This window comes from Mustela nivalis, assembly GCF_964662115.1.
Source record: "Mustela nivalis genome assembly, chromosome: 10".
Taxonomy (NCBI): Eukaryota; Metazoa; Chordata; class Mammalia; order Carnivora; family Mustelidae; genus Mustela; species Mustela nivalis.
This window is the reverse complement of record NC_139029.1, coordinates 79848384-79866961: the sequence shown is the minus strand read 5'-3', so window position 1 is coordinate 79866961 and position 18578 is coordinate 79848384. Positions and strand designations below refer to the sequence as shown.

The window sequence follows — 18578 nt, the reverse complement described above, 5'->3', positions numbered from 1 at the left end:
TTAGGCCAAGATGGTCTGAAAGTTATGCAGTAAATATATTAAAGAACAAATGAGAATTTTTTGATCTCCTTAGATGAAGCAGTATTAAACTTATTTACACCTAAATTACATCTGTTCAAGAGCAATTTATTTAAAGTAGGTGTCAAAAATGTGAGTCTTTTGGAGTTCCTAAACTGGAATTTGGCCTGGATATCAACTCTATACATCATCCCAGTTAAGAATGGTTAATAAAAACCAAGACACCAAAAGAGAAGATACTTGAGAGAGAATATATTGCTTAAGGAAACTCTATATGGAGTCTAAGTTAAGTATGATAACTCAGTAATCAGAAAGACAGCAAACGCTAGCACAAGTATTTTTGGACATTCTGTTTATCTATTATGAAGTTAAATATCCCCAAAGATAACTTGTTTTCCTGACTTCAAATAATTTTCACTAAACTCAATTACATATGGCTTTTGTATACAAAATGAAAAGCCAAGATAGGTAGCAAATTTAGAGACACAGGTGTAAAGAAAAGTATGTTGAATTTTCAATCATTAAACTGGATTTGAGTGTGGTTTTAAACTCAGTATGTTGCAAATACAGCTGTACTTGAACTAAAAGATAAATTATGGTTAACATAGTCTATCTTTTCTATCCTATTAGCAAATAACATTTAAGAGACTTCCTTTTTAATGGTTAAAATGTTTTTTAAAGGGATTATTTTCTTATATACACCAACTCTTTTGAGTCAACTAAATTGACATTTCAGATTTTTTTAAAAAAACTTCTGTATTACTTAGGTTAAGGATTCTCAGAATTCTAAAGCCAAACAGCAGCCTGAATAGCATAGAAATGTGAATCAGTATTCCTGGGTTTTCACAGTCTAAAATGGTCCTTAAAGCATGGTGGCTAAAATGACTTTGAAATTTCATTTTAAGTCTTATGTTGTAACTCACAGGCTTTATGTTTTGCATTCTTCCACTGATATATCTGTGTTGGTTTTAATAGGAAAATAGTTTTAATTACCATTAAGAAAATTCAAAAACACATGGCATTCCATGGCTTTGTCTAATCCTTATATAATTAGAAAAGCATGATCATGGGGTTTAGATTGTCAGGATAATGCATTAGAGTAAGTGTCCTCCTTTTAAAGGCATTTGACAAAAAAATTCTGGAAGTCTTAACTTTGTATTCTTTAAAATAATTTAATATCAAATTTTGAGTCTTAGATGAGTAAGTTTAAATAAATTTTATGTTTTTTTTTTTTTTAGAATTAGAAAAACTTCGTATTTAGAAGGGATATTTTTTAATAAGCAGGGTAAATTTACCAGTGTTGTCATATCATCCATGTTACCTCTCTTAAATCCATGTTACCAGTAATTATTTAAAAACCACTGATCTGGGGCGCCTGGGTGGCTCAGTGGGTTAAAGCCTCTGCTTTCGGCTCAGGTCATGATCCCAGGGTCCTGAGATTGAGCCCTGCATCAGGCTCTCTGCTCAGCAGGGAGCCTGCTTCCTCCTCTCTCTGCCTGCCTCTCTGCCTACTTGTGATCTCTGTCAAATAAATAAAATCTTTAAAAAAACAAAAACAAAACACTGATCTTAGAGTCCAAATACTTTAGAATGGCTTATCTTTTGACCTTTTCCTATCAAGACATACTTTCTTTAGCTTCCCTGTTTCATAATCTACAACCTAGCCATGTTAACTTTTAGTTTCTCTAGGGTGCCATAAGCTTGATTTGGGTATCTCTTCATTTTTTAAACACACTAAATTGGTCTTCAATAGTTCCCTTCCTCATTCCTCCCTCCAACCCAACTCTATAACTACCTTCAAGAATCCTTACCTGATTAAAAAAAAAAAAAAAAAAAAGAATCCTTACCTGATAAAGGTTAAATATGATATAATAGCACCCAGTAGTTGCTCCACAAAACATATCAATCTATCTAAGTGCTTGTTTACTTAGAGCAGACTGAAAGCCCCATGATAAAAAGGAACTGTGTTTTTTGTGCCATTTCACAGCATTTTAGGTGTGGCACATGGCTAACAGATAGTATTTGTTGAATGAAAGAATGAATGAATTCTCAAGAGGTTAAAAGATGTTACCAGATGAAGTATAAAATCCTTTAAAAATTAATTTATATCTCTAGTTGGTAGAAAACATAGTTTTAGGGGTATTTCATTTGAAAGCACACTTGGATTTTTTATACTGACCATCTTTAAAGCTAGAATCTACCTCTTCAAAGTGCTCTCCTGTAGTTAATTTTAAAGGTAAATTCAACTTTTTAAAAAAACAAAAGTGGTAAGGGAATAAATTAACCACAAGTAACTTATATACACTCTGTTATTACGAACGATAGTATTAAGTAAAAAGAGCATGGGCTTTGAAGTTAAAAATACCTCCATTAGCTCAAAAATTTTTATAAGTGCCCCCCCCCGTTAAAATTGGCCCCAAAGGCAATTTTTATATACTACAGACATTCCCAAAGCTATCATTTCTACAGGTGTTGATATTTTATACAGTGCTTGCAGAAATTATCTTGGCTGAAACTAAAAATAACAGAAACTAGGGACGCCTGGGTGGCTCAGTTGGTTGGACGACTGCCTTCGGCTCAGGTCATGATCCCAGAGTCCTAGGATCGGGTCCCGCATAGGGCTCCCAGCTCCATGCGGAGTCTACTTCTCCCTCTGACCTCCTTGCTCATGCTGTCTCTCACTGTCTCTCTCTCAAATAAATAAATAAAATCTTAAAAAAAAAAAAAAACAGAAACTAAAAAATAAAAGAAAGGATATGGATGAGAAAAGGGGCTCAGCAAACTAACTGGCCTTGCTCTAGCTACCATGATTAGTAAATGGTGATATCCAACTTCAAATCCTGTTTCCTGATGTCTCATGTCCAGTATTTTGCCATATATTGTCTTGTCATGTGAATTAGACTAGAAGCTCCTTGAAAGTAGACAGTTCTACTAAAACATAGCATAAACATTTCCAGAAACTTCCCCATTATGCAAAATCACAAAATAAAAAATGGGGTTGGGGCACAATTCAAAAACTTTATCAGGAACATAAAAGTAAACAGTAAAAAATGGCAGCACAGTTTTACATATGTTAAGTGGTTAAAAAAAATAAATACTGCTATAAATAGGACTTCATCTTGAAAAAGGTCTTAAGGGGCACCTGGGTGGCTCAGTGGTTTAAGCTGCTGCCTTCGCTCAGGTCATGATCTCAGGGTCCTGGGATCGAGTCCCGCATCGGGCTCTCTGCTCAGCAGGGAGTCTGCTTCCCTCTCTCTCTCTCTGCCTGCCTCTCCGTCTACTTGTGATTTCTCTCTGTCAAATAAATAAATAAAATCTTAAAAAAAAAAAAAAGTTCTTAAGTTGCTTTTGTGGAAGACGGTATGGGAAGTGGTGTTAGAGCTTATTAGTTATTACTGTAAAGTGTTGGTTACCTGAAATTAGACCAAAAGTTAACATCAAATCTGGTGTTAACTGTGGCACCTAATATATTTGGAGAACTGAGGTAAACAACAGATGTCTAAGGAGTATACATGAGCACATTTTAAATTTCTAGATAGTTCTATACAGCTGCTTTAGCTGGCTGCAGTTTTTTGCTTTTATCAATGTTTCCCATGATGAGTTAAATTCATGTAATGTTTAAATTATTCCCTTTTATCAAATATGTTGGAACAAGTTTGCCTTTTCCAAGTGTTATAAAGCTATATTGTGGTTCTATTTAATTCCCTACAATGCATGTAGCAAGTGTCCAATGCCTTTTGAATAAAAGAGGTCTAATATTTACAAAGAAAGAAAAATAAATCGTCCATAAATGGAATGCAAAAATCTTCCCCAAGCAAGGGAAAAGTAAAACTATGAATGGGATTTCACATTGTAGTTCACACAAATCTGCATAGGGCATATTTGAGGCACATGTTATCTCCATTTTACAGATGGGAAAGTTAAGGCTTGTAAAGGTCTCACAGATACTAGGTGGCAGAATGAGGCTTGAATACAGTTTGTATCCATGCCTATGCTTTATCCAAAAAAAACACCACCCAGTATCTCACATTGTAGGGAAGAGAGAGCTATTTTAATGTTATTATTTCCCTCTGGAGCTCTTTCACTTACATCTTTAGAAAATATTGTTACTTCTATGATCATGTATGCTTTACTTTCTTGGAATCATGACTAATTGAATTAGAATTATCTTTTAGAAGTTTATGAGTCTCCTTCAAGGAGCTCTTTTAACCACAATTCTTTGACAGATTCCCCTCCACTAGAATTGAACATAGTGTAAATATATGAATGCTACAGGTTTCTGAAAGACTTCTAGTTATTTGAACCATCTGGAATTGTAACAATCCCAAAATTTAAAAAGAAAAATAAAGGCAAAAGGATTTTAAGCTGAACCAGACGAAAACAGGAAAACATCTGAATATTATATAGGACACAGTATCACTTGTCAGTTCATTAACCAGAAGTAAAAAGGGATAATGTAATCAGTTATGGTTATAAAAACAAAAAGTCACATGAGCAAGAAACTTAACCGCAAAGAAGAAAAGAGAATGGATGAAAAATGAAGAAAGAAACAGTGTAAATGACAGCTAAAGCAGCAAGGTTTAGGGACAGCAATAATGATGGAAAGCAGGAAAAAAGTCAAGCAGGACAGGATACTGGAGAAAACTGCTAGCCACAAAATCATTAAGAACTATGCTAAGAGTATATTAAGAGTCCCTAAAGGCATACTATGGCAAAGCTAAATCTATACTCCGCTCTAACTATGAGTATCAGCAATATCACTCAGCGAAGCTTATGTATTTCACCTACAAAACTGCTATCCAGTTGGGAGTCAGGAAATGGATTGAAGAGGCATTTGGTGAATAGAAAAGCTGCCTATTTACTAAAATGACCCATGGGGATAACTTTATTATACCATACTTTGAGTCAGCACTTAAAAGATTGTTAATTTCTAATTGTTTAAAATCAGTTCATATGGAATTTCTTTCCTTGTCAAGCTAAATTTGAGGTTTAGGACTAAATAAAAAAAAAATCATACTGACTTCTACTATTAACTGTTTACCTTTTGACTTGTAAAACTAAATTAGTTTTGAGAAATAGCAGGACTGTATTTCCTTTAACTGGTAAAACACACTGGAGGATGGGCCTGGGAAGCCAAGGATCTGTATTCTAATTACAGGTCAGTCAAGAGAAATAGGTTGTGAAACAATTCTTTTGACTTTTCTAGAAATCTATATTTAAAATGAGATTTGAAACAATAACACATGTATTATAGAGTACTTTTCAGTTCCAGTTATTCCTTAATGTTATTAACAGTATTTATTGGAGTAACTTAAAATTACTAACAAATTTTCACTCAGAAAAAAATTTCATGAAACTGGAAAAAAGTATATTCTACTAGAGTCCTTCTCAAACTTTAATGTCCAAATGGATCTGACCTGCCAATCTTGTCAAAATGTATTCAGCAGGTCAGAGACAGGGCCAGAGATTGAGTTTCTAATAAGCTCCCAGGTGATACTAATTGCTGCTGATCTGGGGACTGCATTTTTAGTAGCAAGCTTCTAGGATCTGAAGAAATTGTAATGCTGACAAGTGAGGCTATCCCAGACATTACTATACAACAGTGACTATGACCAGAAATGCAAGGAAAATAGACCAGAAAGTCTGATGATTAAATATATTTGGAATTTGTGTTAATATGGGAGATGCAAAGTGGGTAGAGGAACAAGAAAAGTTGGTAAATGAAGCTGAATAACGGGGGTTATAGTCTTCTGTTGTTTAAATGTTTGAAATGTTTCATAATAAAAAGTAACATGCCTTCACTAAAAAATCCTATACAACACTAACACCGATTAAAGGAATGAAAACAAAGATGCAAAGCACCTTTCCATTGAAATGGGGAGGGTGGGAAGAAGTTGGAAGAAGGGTGGCTTTAATGGCTACCAAGAAAGGATGTATTTTTAAGAATCTTACACATAATTTCAGCTTTTAAGATACTATCAACAATTCCTTGCTTTTCACATCTTTACATTAGGAGAAACTTGATACTCCAACAACTTATTCAGTATTTGTTAAAAAATGATTTAAAAGCCTTAAAGTTGGTTAAATGTCATGAGATTTGGTGAGAGGAGTATAGATGTCCAAATATCTCAATCCTAAAAAATTTAGGCTACAGAATACAGAACAAATTTAAGACAAGAGCAACCGCTGAATTTTTTTTAAAAAAATCAAAAAACAAAAACAAACACTCAATTCAAGGTAATGATTACCTCTGGAGAAGGTATGGCATAGGGACTATATCAGAAAGTACACAGGGATGTCAGTTCAATCTGTAATGTTTTATTTAAGTTATGTATTAAAATTATAAAGTATGGAAAGTGTTACGTGTGAAACAATCAAGTGCTAAGTGCATAGCGTTCATTTTATTTTCTCTGTATTCTTCTGCGTATCTGAATACTTCTTGTCCTTAATGTGAATAATCTGATATTTCAACATGTATACTTTCATTTGCAAAACCTAAAGTGAAAAAAAAAACTTAAAACGCTGTGTATTTCGGGGCACCTGGGTGGCTCAGTGGGTTAAAGCCTCTGCCTTTGGCTCAGGTCATGATCCCAGGGTCCTGGGATCGAGCCCCGTATCGGGCTCTCTGCTCAGCGGGGAGCCTGCTTCCTCCTCTCTCTCTCTCTCTGCCTGCCTCTCTGCCTACTTGTGATCTCTGTCAAATAAAATAAATAAAATCTTAAAAACAAAAACAAAAAAAAAAACGCTGTGTATTTAGAATAGAAAATAACTATAAAATAGGATTTTTGATAAGTACACAAATTCTAAGACTATAGCTTAAAATATTTTTCTAGAAACATATAGCTACAAAGTTCACTAAACAATATTGTACCCTTTTTCCTGAATGAACAATTCAGATTTGTTTTAAAATGTGTCAGTGAGGAAACTTAGTTCTAACTAGTCATAAGAATATCTTTTCTTTTCATAGCCTTCAAAGTCTTTAAGTGTTAGAATTACATCCAAGTTTCACAGTAACCTTTTAAGGTTTTTTTGTGTATATATATATATATCCCATTTATAAGTAGAGCCTATAATTAAATACATATCTATGTTCAATTATCGGGCTATCAAATAGTTCAAACAGAAAACTTAAGAATAATAACTCTAGTCTCCTTTCATTTGGTTTTGGGATGCATTATATATTTGCATTCTCCATCTTTTTGCTTTACTGGACTGAAAATTAAAAAATAATTTTAAGCCATTAAAAAATAATTCCTTGTAGCAAAAAAGGCAGTAGGATATGATTTATTGTTGGTAAGTTTTCTACAGGCTAATCTAGCAGTCCTAGAACTTTGGCATTGTTAAATTTTCTCTTACACAGCATTTCTGCATTTATCTTGTTTGAGCTTCACAATAATTCTGTGACATGGGCAGAGCAGAATTTATTGCCTCCATTTTATAGATGAAGGTTACTGAGGCTTAGAAAAGTGACTTGTCCTTTGCCTAGAAACTATATGGTGATCCAAACAGAACTACAAGAACAAATTAAGTTTACTGTAATTTGGTTAGACTAATTTTAAATCTTAAACTGCCTCAAAACATATTCCTAACATAACGAAAAAGAATGATTTGTTACCCTTCCTGTTAAGCCAAGGTATTCTTAGTGGCTTTCAAATGCTACATTACATTTCTAATGTTAAATATAAATACATATGAATCCATTCCTTAAGTAGATGCTTTGAAACCCATTTCCAAATAAATCTTAATGTCAAAAAACCAGGTTTCCTACCACAGTCATAAAAAAAACTAACTATTCAAGGTAAGGCCTATTAACAAGTAACTAAGTCATAAGAACACTTCACTGTTCACTAGTTCACTGTAAAAGACTGAGGCATATAAAGGTAATGATAACAATGCTGACAGTATTTTCACCTAGCACTTCAACAACTTAGATATGACAAGGACTGGGTTAATTTAATATACCAAATTTTAAATATTCTACAATGTCAAAATTACCACTTCACTGACTTGGTGCTTTGGAAGGAAGGCTGTGTTATCAATCACAGTGTACTCTAAGAGACTGAAGAACCTGCCATTCTCTGGGGAGGAAGAAATTTGGTGTCTGGTTATCCTCTGTCAGAAGTATTGTGAACTCTCCCCAGATCAGCAACTGAAGCAATCCAGCTCCTGTGCACATTTCAGGACCTTCCTTTCTTCATTCAACCCAAAGCCAGCCACAAAAAGTACTTGAAAAGTGGCTAAGTACCTACTTTCAGTGTTTCAACTACCACCCAATACTGAGATAGACGTTCTCTTAGAAGAAATTTTGTTCAGTTACTATTCATTAGCCATGGTATTTATTGGTTTTTTATTTTAGGCACATCTGCTGTTGCTTTGAGTGCTTCTGCTATATAATCCCATTTTAAGAAGAAAAAATACGAGATCACCTAGCTTCCAAAGAACCCCAAGTTGTTGACTCAAATGTAAGCAACTGTGTTATTTACTAGATTCTTCTTTCTTGGAGATAACTGAATTGTTGCATTAATATAGCACATTTACAGTTATCTCCTACTCCTTCATTTGTTTCTTTTTTCTCCTACTATATGAGTTTTGCATAATTCTTAGTTATACCATAGCAAAACAAACCTATGGAACATGTATTAACTCCAAAGTTACCAATATATTTTTAAAAAGTGACCCAAAATATTATGAGTTACACATAATAGCACCCTAGCTGAACTCCTTAAAAATAAAAGTAGAAGTTGTAACATCACAATTACCCTTAAGTTTTAAAATACCTGAATGTATTATCTTCCCACCCATGGCAAAAAACAGACCAAATGTTACTATTTCTTCCCAATAACATCTAGTACCCTTTGTTAAAACTCACAAGGTACTCTAAGATTAGCAGGAAATCTTTAGCAGACACAAAAGATGAAAGATGAAACTGCAGCAAGAGAGCATGGCAAATCCAAAAGATCTATTAGTGCATAAATCTACTGGAAAAAAAAACAACAACAACAAAAGAGATAGAAAGAATTAACAAGATACAGTAAAAGTTATGTCTTTAAAGCAGTAGATTATAACAGGGTGGGAAATGTTTAATATGTGTCCTCCTGAAAAGCAGTTACCATCTTTTAAATTAAAAAGAAAACCAGCTGGTATATTTTCACAGCATCTAGATTTATTTATGGTATAAAGCCATATAATTGTAATAGTATTACTCCTTTCCCACCCTGGCAGAGAATAAACATGAATTCAGAAGCACAGTGGAGTGAAAAACAAAGAAGAGGAGAGAGAAAAGGCAGCAGAGAAAGACAGAAAAGGTGAATACAGAGCTACAGAAGTGTTTATTGAGCATGCTACAGAGGTAAGCAGAGTACACACAAAAGGAAATTAAACAACCATCAAACCTCCCAACTTTGTTAGAAAATTAATTTTTAATTGTGCCACTTTCAAACTATACTGAATTTTACATTTCTAAAGATGTAAAAACTCAACTAATAGAAAATATACATGACCATTCTGTCTACATAGATAACAGAATCTATGAATCTTGAAACTAAGTACATCAATTTCAAAAAGTATTGGTCATTTAAACAGAATCAACAATTCAGATTGACAAGAACTGTTCAAATTAATTTGACCTGTAGATTCTGAGCCATGTTTTTATTAAAGTCAGATCTATTCCTAAATACAAAATATTTTGAAGATTTATTAAAACTGAATATTACAATGCAAGGTAAATTAAGACTAAAGGCACATAAACTTTGGTCCCACCTGGTTGTCAGTTTTAGAAAACTGCCACAAAATTAATCTTCCTGCAAATTTTCGCAGTACACTTTCTTTATCTTTGAAAAATACATGCACCAGTTCCTGAACTAGCTAGACCAGTCTGCACATGCTCAGAAATCCACAACCATATTCCAAATCTTAATTACAAACTAAGGATGGCAATATATATTTAAATGCACGTAAGTCATGTCAACTTCAAAAACATCTACGAAAAATATTCAGCCACAAACAAGACATTACTTAGTGCTGACATTTATATGATACGTCCCACAAGAGTGTGTACAAAAAGGTTAAGATTCCACAATGCTTTCCACATAGGGCTCAAACTTACAGAAATCACTTTGTTGTCTTAAGAAATTAATACTCTGCATCTTGTTAATTTTAACTAATGCCTACATTCATAACTGAATCTAGACCAGAATTGTGAGATACAAAAGGCCAATGTTTTTTTAAAGCAATAAAGCCTAAGGTAGTAAAAACTAAAAAAAATGCTGCTTTAATTCTTTCAGTATCATGTATCTTATTTGATTAAATAGAAAGAAATGTGACAAGTCAATAATTCAAAATAAGTTCCAAGCAGGAGAAACAAAAACTTAACCTTTTTACACACCCCTGCCTAAACATATTGTAATTCCCATATAACAATGTGCCCTAGACAACCAATTCCTTTTTCCTAGTAAATGCACAATAGCAACACTAGTTTTCCTTTTTAAGGCACGTATGTCAACTAAGTTGAAAAAGGAAAGTATAATTAAACTATAAACTAAAATCATAAACAGACAATAAAAATGGCCTCCCTATAGAACAGATGAAATACAGCAGTTAACAACTCTGCCTTTACGTATGCCATTTCATTTTTATAACCAAGGAATGATAACAGCATGGGGAAAACAAAAAGGAAACAACAACAAAAAAATCAAACTCTGGTCCCCACTTTTCTGAACAGTCAATAGGTGATGACACCAAACAATGTGATATACCCTCAAGCTTCACCTCCCCCTTTTTAAATTGTTGACTTAGAGAAAGACACTCTCAGATGATGGTTTTCACCAAGGTTGTAATTATGAAGATCAATCAAGGCCTGGATAGCTTCTTCCACTGTTGCCATCTGAAGAAGAGCCATTTTGTGATCTCTTCTGAAACAAAATTATGAAATTAGATACTTCATAAAAATTAGGAAGGGCTTACATACTTGAATTTTTACCCATTCTAGAATCAATTTCCATAAACATAAAGGGTAAAAATTACTATGAAGACAGTTTTTTACTTATATGAAGTCACTAATTTAAAGACAAGAAAGCTTGCTTACTGAAAAAACTTAAATGCTTTCACAGTGCCCCCAGTGTTAGCAAACAGTGTTCGCAGATCCTCTTCTGCTACTGAAGGACTAGGAAAACAGGATGGAAAAAAAGGGTAAAGATTAATAATACATTTTATGTTTTACTCTTAAAATGTACTCCCTTAAAAAACTACAAGTTTCATACTTACGGAATATTGGATAGGTGAAGGGTTGCAGAAGGAGGAAAAATGTTCTGAAAATTTTTGGATCCAGGTTTCTTAAAACGATGCAATGGGGAATTACCAAAATCCTTTGTTAGCCCTTGATCATCAAGTCCCTCTCGAGGTAGTTGTACAGTCTGATGTTTAGACAGAGTAACACGAATAATTTTGCCATACATTTTCTGTCCATTAAGATGGTTCATGGCTGTAAAAAGAAAAAACGCTTATTAAAAAACAAAGTCCAAAAGCAAAAAGAATTCTTTAGAATAGCAGAAATAACTGAATTCTATGATTTTTAAAATAAATCTTAAGTTTACAACAGCCCTTGGTGACAAGATGATTTAAATTTATTTGCACTAGACAAGCATTCAGGCAAAAAAGCCAGTTTTCTGTCATAGGATGAAAATCCTGATTATGAATCTCTCTCTTCCTTGCCAATCCTGCTGATAAGTCATATACTTAGTTGCTGCAGAAGAAAACTTCGTACTCATCTATAACTTTTTCTCCCTTCTGCCCCACAACCTAATTGCCAAGTCCTAGAATACCCTTCTTCCTAATTATCCCTCAATTCATCTCTCTATTCTCCACTTTTCACTGTCACAATGTTTTGATCTGTATAACTCAGTCTCCTAATTTATCTTCCTGTTGGATTTTTTCTACTTTTCTCCAACCCATTCTATTATACAGTAGCTAGATGAACTCTATAAATTACAAATCTGATGTCATTACCTGCTTAAAATCCTTAAGGTCACACTAGGAAAGGTATAAGCCATATTAAAGAATGAAATCTCCTCAGCCTCTTTGAACATATTTCCTGATGATGTAAAACAATACCCACTACTTTGTTAGTACTGATAATCAAGTGTAAGACAAAACCATCCTACCCCTCATGGAACTTGTGGTTTTTTAGTACTATACTTCTTTGCACTTTAAGCTTCAGCTATATAAAACCTATCTCCTTGACATGCTCGTTTTTCTCACCTTTAGCCCTGTGTGTATGCTGTTCTATGTATAACAATTTCCCAATCATCTAAAATCATCTGAGTCCCGAATTTTCTCACTAGTTCCACTGCATTTCACATACTTTTAATTTTCACTTATAAAATCATTATTCATAGAGATGGTACATAAAACTATTAAAATTAATTTGAATTGCAAAACACTTTTAAAGTTCTATCATTCTGTTGCTTATGATAAACTGCTATTAGCTTACACAAATGTGTTTTAAGGAATGAATCTAGGGTATAAAGTGGTTTAAAGAAGTAGATTAAGGCTGTTATAAAGAAAGCTGTCTTAGTTCAGCTTTGAAAAGTTATGAAAAGACTGCACAAACAGCTGAGTTTTGATATAATGAAGGGCAGAAATAAGAAAACAATAAACTCCTAGGCGCAGTACTTCTACTATGTACCTGTACGAAGAGGAGATGGATGATAAGAGAACTGGGATTTAAATAAAGCAAAATAACCAAAGAGCTAACTCTGGAAGTAGTCAGGTAGTGAGAGGTATTCTAGTCAGTAATCTCAAGTGGATGAGGGCTGAAGATGAGGAGTCAAGCATCATGGTTTTTAAGTATTTTTAAAAAAGAAGCTTGTCAAAAACTGAGGCACAATAATAATTATTAAACAAAAAGCAGATTACTTGAATTACTAATTTAAGCTGAATCCAGTTTAAATAACAGGATTCTACCTTGAAATCGGTTATAATAAATATGGGGTAAATGGGCAAAGCAATCAATGATAGAGGAGGAAATGGCCAATGTTGCACAGTGGAAATGGTACTTTCAGTGGAAAATAATCTTTTACTTTTCCCTTAATCTCTGAAGAAGATATTAAAAACAAATTCAAGAGATGGTTAAAAAAATTTATAGATTTTTATACAGGAGTTTATAAAATGTGGAACTGAAGTTTATCAGTAAGTATCTCCTTTATAATTCAAAGTATTGTTTGTGTTGTCTCTCATTTTTAAAAAAATGAATCTCAACATCTACTTCTCTATTTTATTAACTACTCAAAAACCCAGCTTTTTTTTTTCTCTCAACTGTCTTTTATACCAATGATTTCTAGTCTTGTCTATTATCATCATCTCCTTTCCTTGGGTTTATACCAACATATAAAGTTAACTTCCTGTTAAAACACCACTTTCTTGATCCATTCATCTGTTGATGGACATCTAGGTTCTTTCCATAGTTTGGCTACCATGGAGATCAAGAAGATGTGGTATATATACACAATGAAATACTATGCAGCCATCAAAAGAAATGAAATCTTGCCATTTGCGACAACATGGATGGAACTAGAGCGTATCATGCTTAGCGAAATAAGTCAAGCAGAGAAAGACAACTATCATATGATCTCCCTGATATGAGGAAGTGGTGATGCAACATGGGGGCTTAAGTGGGTAGAAGAAGAATCAATGAAACAAGATGGAATTGGGAGGGAGACAAACCATAAGTGACTCTTAATCTCACAAAACAAACTGAGGGTTGCTGGGGGGAGGGGGTTTGGGAGAAGGGGGTGGGATTATGGACATTGGGGAGGGTATGTGCTTTGGTGAGTGCTGTGAAGTGTTTAAACCTGGTGATTCACAGACCTGTACCCCTGGGGATAAAAATATATGTTTATAAAAAAAAAAAAAAACACCACTTTCACTGTACTATACATATCTACTTTGTATAGTACTTTAATTGAGAAATTCTAAATATATCTTTTTGTTATAAACTCTAAATTGAGCAACAGAGAATAGGGTCTACAGGATACTTATTCTTTGCTTTACTGAAGCCTGCTTTTGTAAATATTCCCATATGCACTTAAAAAACAAATGCATAAATCTATATATGTATAATTCTGTTAAGGTAATTGTGTCATACCACTTGGAAATATTGTTTCATGATATAAGTAGATTTTTTTTATGCTTAGGAAGTAGTAGGAGAGAAATACAGAGAATTAAAAGATGGTAGTGTTTAAATGTGAATGAGATTGTTGCAAACCTTAGAGGCCATGTTAAATCACTTGAGACCACAGTCTAAAGATTTGCAAACATTAAAACATTTAAAAATTTGCAAACATTGGGAGAAGAATTTTTTAAATAAACATTCTACCATGCCTATTTTAGTGTTTTCTTAAATTCGATGTTTTAAGAATAATTTGTATATGTTATCCTTAAATGGTATTCTGTTAAAATTCTTCTACTAAAGTTCAAAGAGTACTCCTTCATGTTGTACTCCCAAATAGAGTCCTATGAAAACCAAAAGGAGAACAGTGCCCAGAAATAAAGCATATTAAATTTTTAAAATTCTCACTAATTTTTTTCAACATAAAGGTATTAATGGTGTGAGTAACATATATTTATGGTCATCTACTTTGGAAAAGCAAAATCTAGCAATGAGAAATATATTTACTATTACATATAGTTCAAAAAATACAATTTGTCAAAGCTTTGTTAAAAAGGCCTTAAAAGAAGCAGGCATAAAAGATTTACAAATGCTAAGTACTGTTATGCACTGAATTGTATTCTCCCAAAAGTCATATACTGAAGCTCTAATCCCAGAAGACAGGGACTTTGAAAGTTAAATGAGGTCATAAGGATGAGGTCCTCATTCAGTTAGATCAGTGTCCTTATAAGAGGGAGAAAAACCCAGTGAGCTCAAAGTCCATGTGAGGACACACGAAGAAGTAAATCAACTGCAAGCCAGGAAGAAAGCCCTTAGAAACAATCTGCTGGCACAAGTTTCTGTTGTTTCAGTCACTCAATCTGTGATATTTTGTTTTAGCAGCCCAAACAAACTAATACAATTATAGTAAAAATTAAAATGCAACTTATATAAAATAGTCCTTATATAAAAAATATCCAGAAGAGTTTGGTTAAATTCTACATCAGGTACTTCTCAACCATGATGCCTATATATCCTTTATATGAAGGGTAATGCCACCCACAGCTCACACAGTGATGGAAAAAATGAAACATCTGAGAAAGCTTTAATGCTTTGTAAAATGTTACTTACAAATGGCCATGACTACCCCTACCAGAGCACAGACATACACACAGCAGAAGAAACATTTATTAGGCATCTAGGACATGATTAGCACTTTTATAAATCTTTCACTGAAGATGGATATCTCCATTTTAAAAAGTAGAGAGCCAGATGTATAGTTTTACATGTTGTCTGAGCTACCATGATAGCTGGTAGGAAATAATGAAATTCAAACTTACTTTTCTATCTGCTACCAAAGGCCAAATATATCACACTGTTCAAGTTTATGAGTTTAACTGGGTGCTAAGAGCAAAAATACATAGCCCTCACATGAAAAATGACAAATTTCAGAATTAACAATGTGAAAACAAGCAATGTGAGGCATCATCATCCCTGAATCTCAATGAACAGAATTATAAGAACATGATATTTACAGTCTTAGCTCACTGTGAATATGCAGTTGTATTCCAGATTCATGTGATCTGACTTTGTATATAAAGACAAATGAAACATTAATTATTTACTTAAGTAGAGAATATATGTGTAATTTGACTCAAGTACATTTTAAAATTCCAAAAGGGATTACCAATGGTATACGTGGCACAAGTTTTTCATTTTGTAAAAACCCAGTATCTCTAAAATACATTTTACATGTGACTCTCTCCGTTACTAAGTTTAGACAAATACTTAGAATAATTAAAATCAGGATTCCATAGATTATATGAACACTTAACTTCTATTATAGAGAGTAACCAGGAAAGAAAAATACTAAAGATCTTTAATGTAAGTAGTATCATTATTACTGTTACTGCAATTTTGGACTCCAAACCTTTTTCCATTAGATTGTACTTAAGGATTGGTAAGAGGACAGCAGAATATGCAAACATGTTCATCATGTATAAATACATTAAAATAAGAAAATTAACATGACATTTTGAGCTCAGCTATAAAAAAGAATGATTTTCTACTTCCATAAAGGGGTTTGTTTTTATTAACAGATTCAGATTTGAAGATGTATAGCTAACACACAGTTTAATCTTACCAAGTTGTGATTGGTTTCCATCAGCCATCTGTATCAGAGCACTGTCTTTCTTATTGTATAAAATCTTCACACGCTGCACATCTCCATAAACACCTTTTTTGGAGCCACAGAGAGGTAATCCAAAAATGGAATTAATTTTACATGCAAGTCAGCTGAAGATTATCTTTCTGACATATTAATGAAACATTCAGACATCAACATGATCACTCATTCAAACTCATCATTCTCACAAATGAATAAAGAAGATCAAGATTTTGAACAGTGAATTTTGAAAAGAATAATTTTTGATAAACCCTCAAAGCTATGTGAATGATATTAAATTAAAGACCATGCAAAATAAATCAGCATGCATTAAAACAAATTTTGTGTCTATGGAGAGTTTTAAATAGCAAAGAAAAATAGCAAAAGATTTACTATTCAACTTTAAGCCAAAGTGCTAGCTACAAATAAGAATTAAGGTGAAACAAAAATCAAATCAATAATAAAAGTATAGTGCTAACAATAACATACCGAAGAGGGTAAACAGACTTTGGGGCGTAACCATCTTTAGAAGGAGAGAAGAGCAAGCAGCGTAAGACAAGAAGAGAGAAGAGTCGAGGAAGAGCGGAGATGAACAGATCATCCATAACGAAGGGTGGTTCCCGCAGAATGGTGAGGTGGTCATGGATCATGGTTCAAGGCGGTTAATTGGGGCAAGTTGGTCCGAGGAACATTTGTTCAAGCACAGAAGCATGAACATAGGGAATGGAGACAGGGAATGAAGACAAGGACAAGGAAAATAAAGGATAAGACAGGGAAGGGTATGGGCATTTGGGAAAAGACAAGGAAAGGGAAGGTGAACACACAGGGGAAAGGATGAAATGGGGAAGGGAAACAGCAATGCAGAAGAAAAAAATAAGGAATTGGGGAACAAAAAAAAAATAAAATATAGGTCAGTACATAGGAAATGCAGGAATTTGGTCAGAAAATGGTTGGTTTATGTACTGTACAAGAAAAACTGAGTAAAATGTAGTCATCCAAGACAAATATGGGTAAAGTACATCTATATCAAAGAGTAAATTACAGCATTTCATCTCAACATAGGGAAGGAAAGCATGCACAGGAATTTTAAACTTTGAACTTTAACTGCATAAGCATGGCTGGTTATGAAATGCAGGCAAAATTCTTAAAAGAAAAACAAAGGCACTCTGATTCAAACATTTTAGCATGCAGAACTGTGAATGACAACAGTATTAAATGATAAAATAAGCTTAATGTTCGTATTAACAGAGGCCAATTAAAAATGAAACAAATATTAAAATTGGACATTGTAAACTGATACATTGAGCTTCCCACATTTCATACCAGCTTTCATAGCAATCAAAATAAAATATACCAGACATAAAATGTACAACTAAAGAAAATAACTCAGCAATAAATTTTATTTAACGGGGGAGGGGGGGATAAAGTTGAAAATTATTTTTAGAAGACAATGACTAATAACTGCAAAGAAAAAATTACTAAGAAAGACTGGAAGATTGCCTCGTCAAGATCTTTGGAAGAACCTTCAAAGAAAAATGTATTAGAGTAGTTCACATAAAATAAGATTTAAAAAAATGCAATGACACATAAGCATGAAATGAACAAGCAAATAATTAGAAAAGGCAAAGAACAAAATTGTTTTACAGTTAAATCTGCAAATTAGATCACATTTGCCTTTGAGAACAACAAAAAGAAAAAGCAATACTATAGTACTTCACCATATTTTTCTTAGGAAAAATAGGTAGTTAGGTTAAAAATAATAATAATAATAATAATAATAATAATAGTAATTATATATATATAGATAGATAGATAGATATGACTGTCTAAGGAAATATTACCTAAACAAATACATAGATTTTATTCAGAAGTAGAAACATACAGAAAATACTTTGACTAATGAATGTACATAAAAAGAAAGGCAAGTGCAAAATGAAATAAACATGAGAAACTTTCACAAATGAAATGGAGTTAAAAAATGAACATTAGAAAATTATTTTACTAACCTCTTCATTTAAATTGCTAACCAACAGGACTGTATTGCCACCAGCTGAGACTCCAGGCATACCCACTCGGCCAGCAGCAGCTGCAGCAGCTGCTGCAGCAGCATTTGGAATAGCCAAAGGACTCAGAGCTCCTGGAACAGCTGCAACAGGAAGCCCTAATTTTAAAATAAAGCATATTTTACGAAACACACACAAGTCGTTTACAAAAACCAATTTAAGCACGATGGCTGCGTGGCTTAGGGCTGAC

The 18578-nt window shown here is 33.4% G+C and overlaps 1 protein-coding gene across 4 annotated transcripts in view; it reads right to left on the bottom strand.

Moving 5' to 3' along the window:
* Positions 1-9418: 9418 nt before the first annotated feature.
* PTBP2 (polypyrimidine tract binding protein 2) overlaps positions 9419-18578 on the bottom strand; it is an 85896-nt gene continuing 76736 nt past the window's right edge. The window contains exons 9-14 of one of the 4 annotated variants that reach the window (XM_082686470.1): positions 18332-18486; positions 16815-16848; positions 16305-16397; positions 11281-11497; positions 11102-11179; positions 9419-10928 (exon numbers count right to left, since the gene is read on the bottom strand). In XM_082686470.1, the coding sequence (XP_082542596.1) occupies positions 10796-10928; positions 11102-11179; positions 11281-11497; positions 16305-16397; positions 16815-16848; positions 18332-18486 (710 nt within the window). In that variant the 3' untranslated portion in view covers positions 9419-10795. The remainder of the gene's footprint in view (positions 10929-11101; positions 11180-11280; positions 11498-16304; positions 16398-16814; positions 16849-18331; positions 18487-18578) is intronic. The other 3 variants (XM_082686471.1, XM_082686472.1, XM_082686473.1) reach the window with 3 other exon arrangements.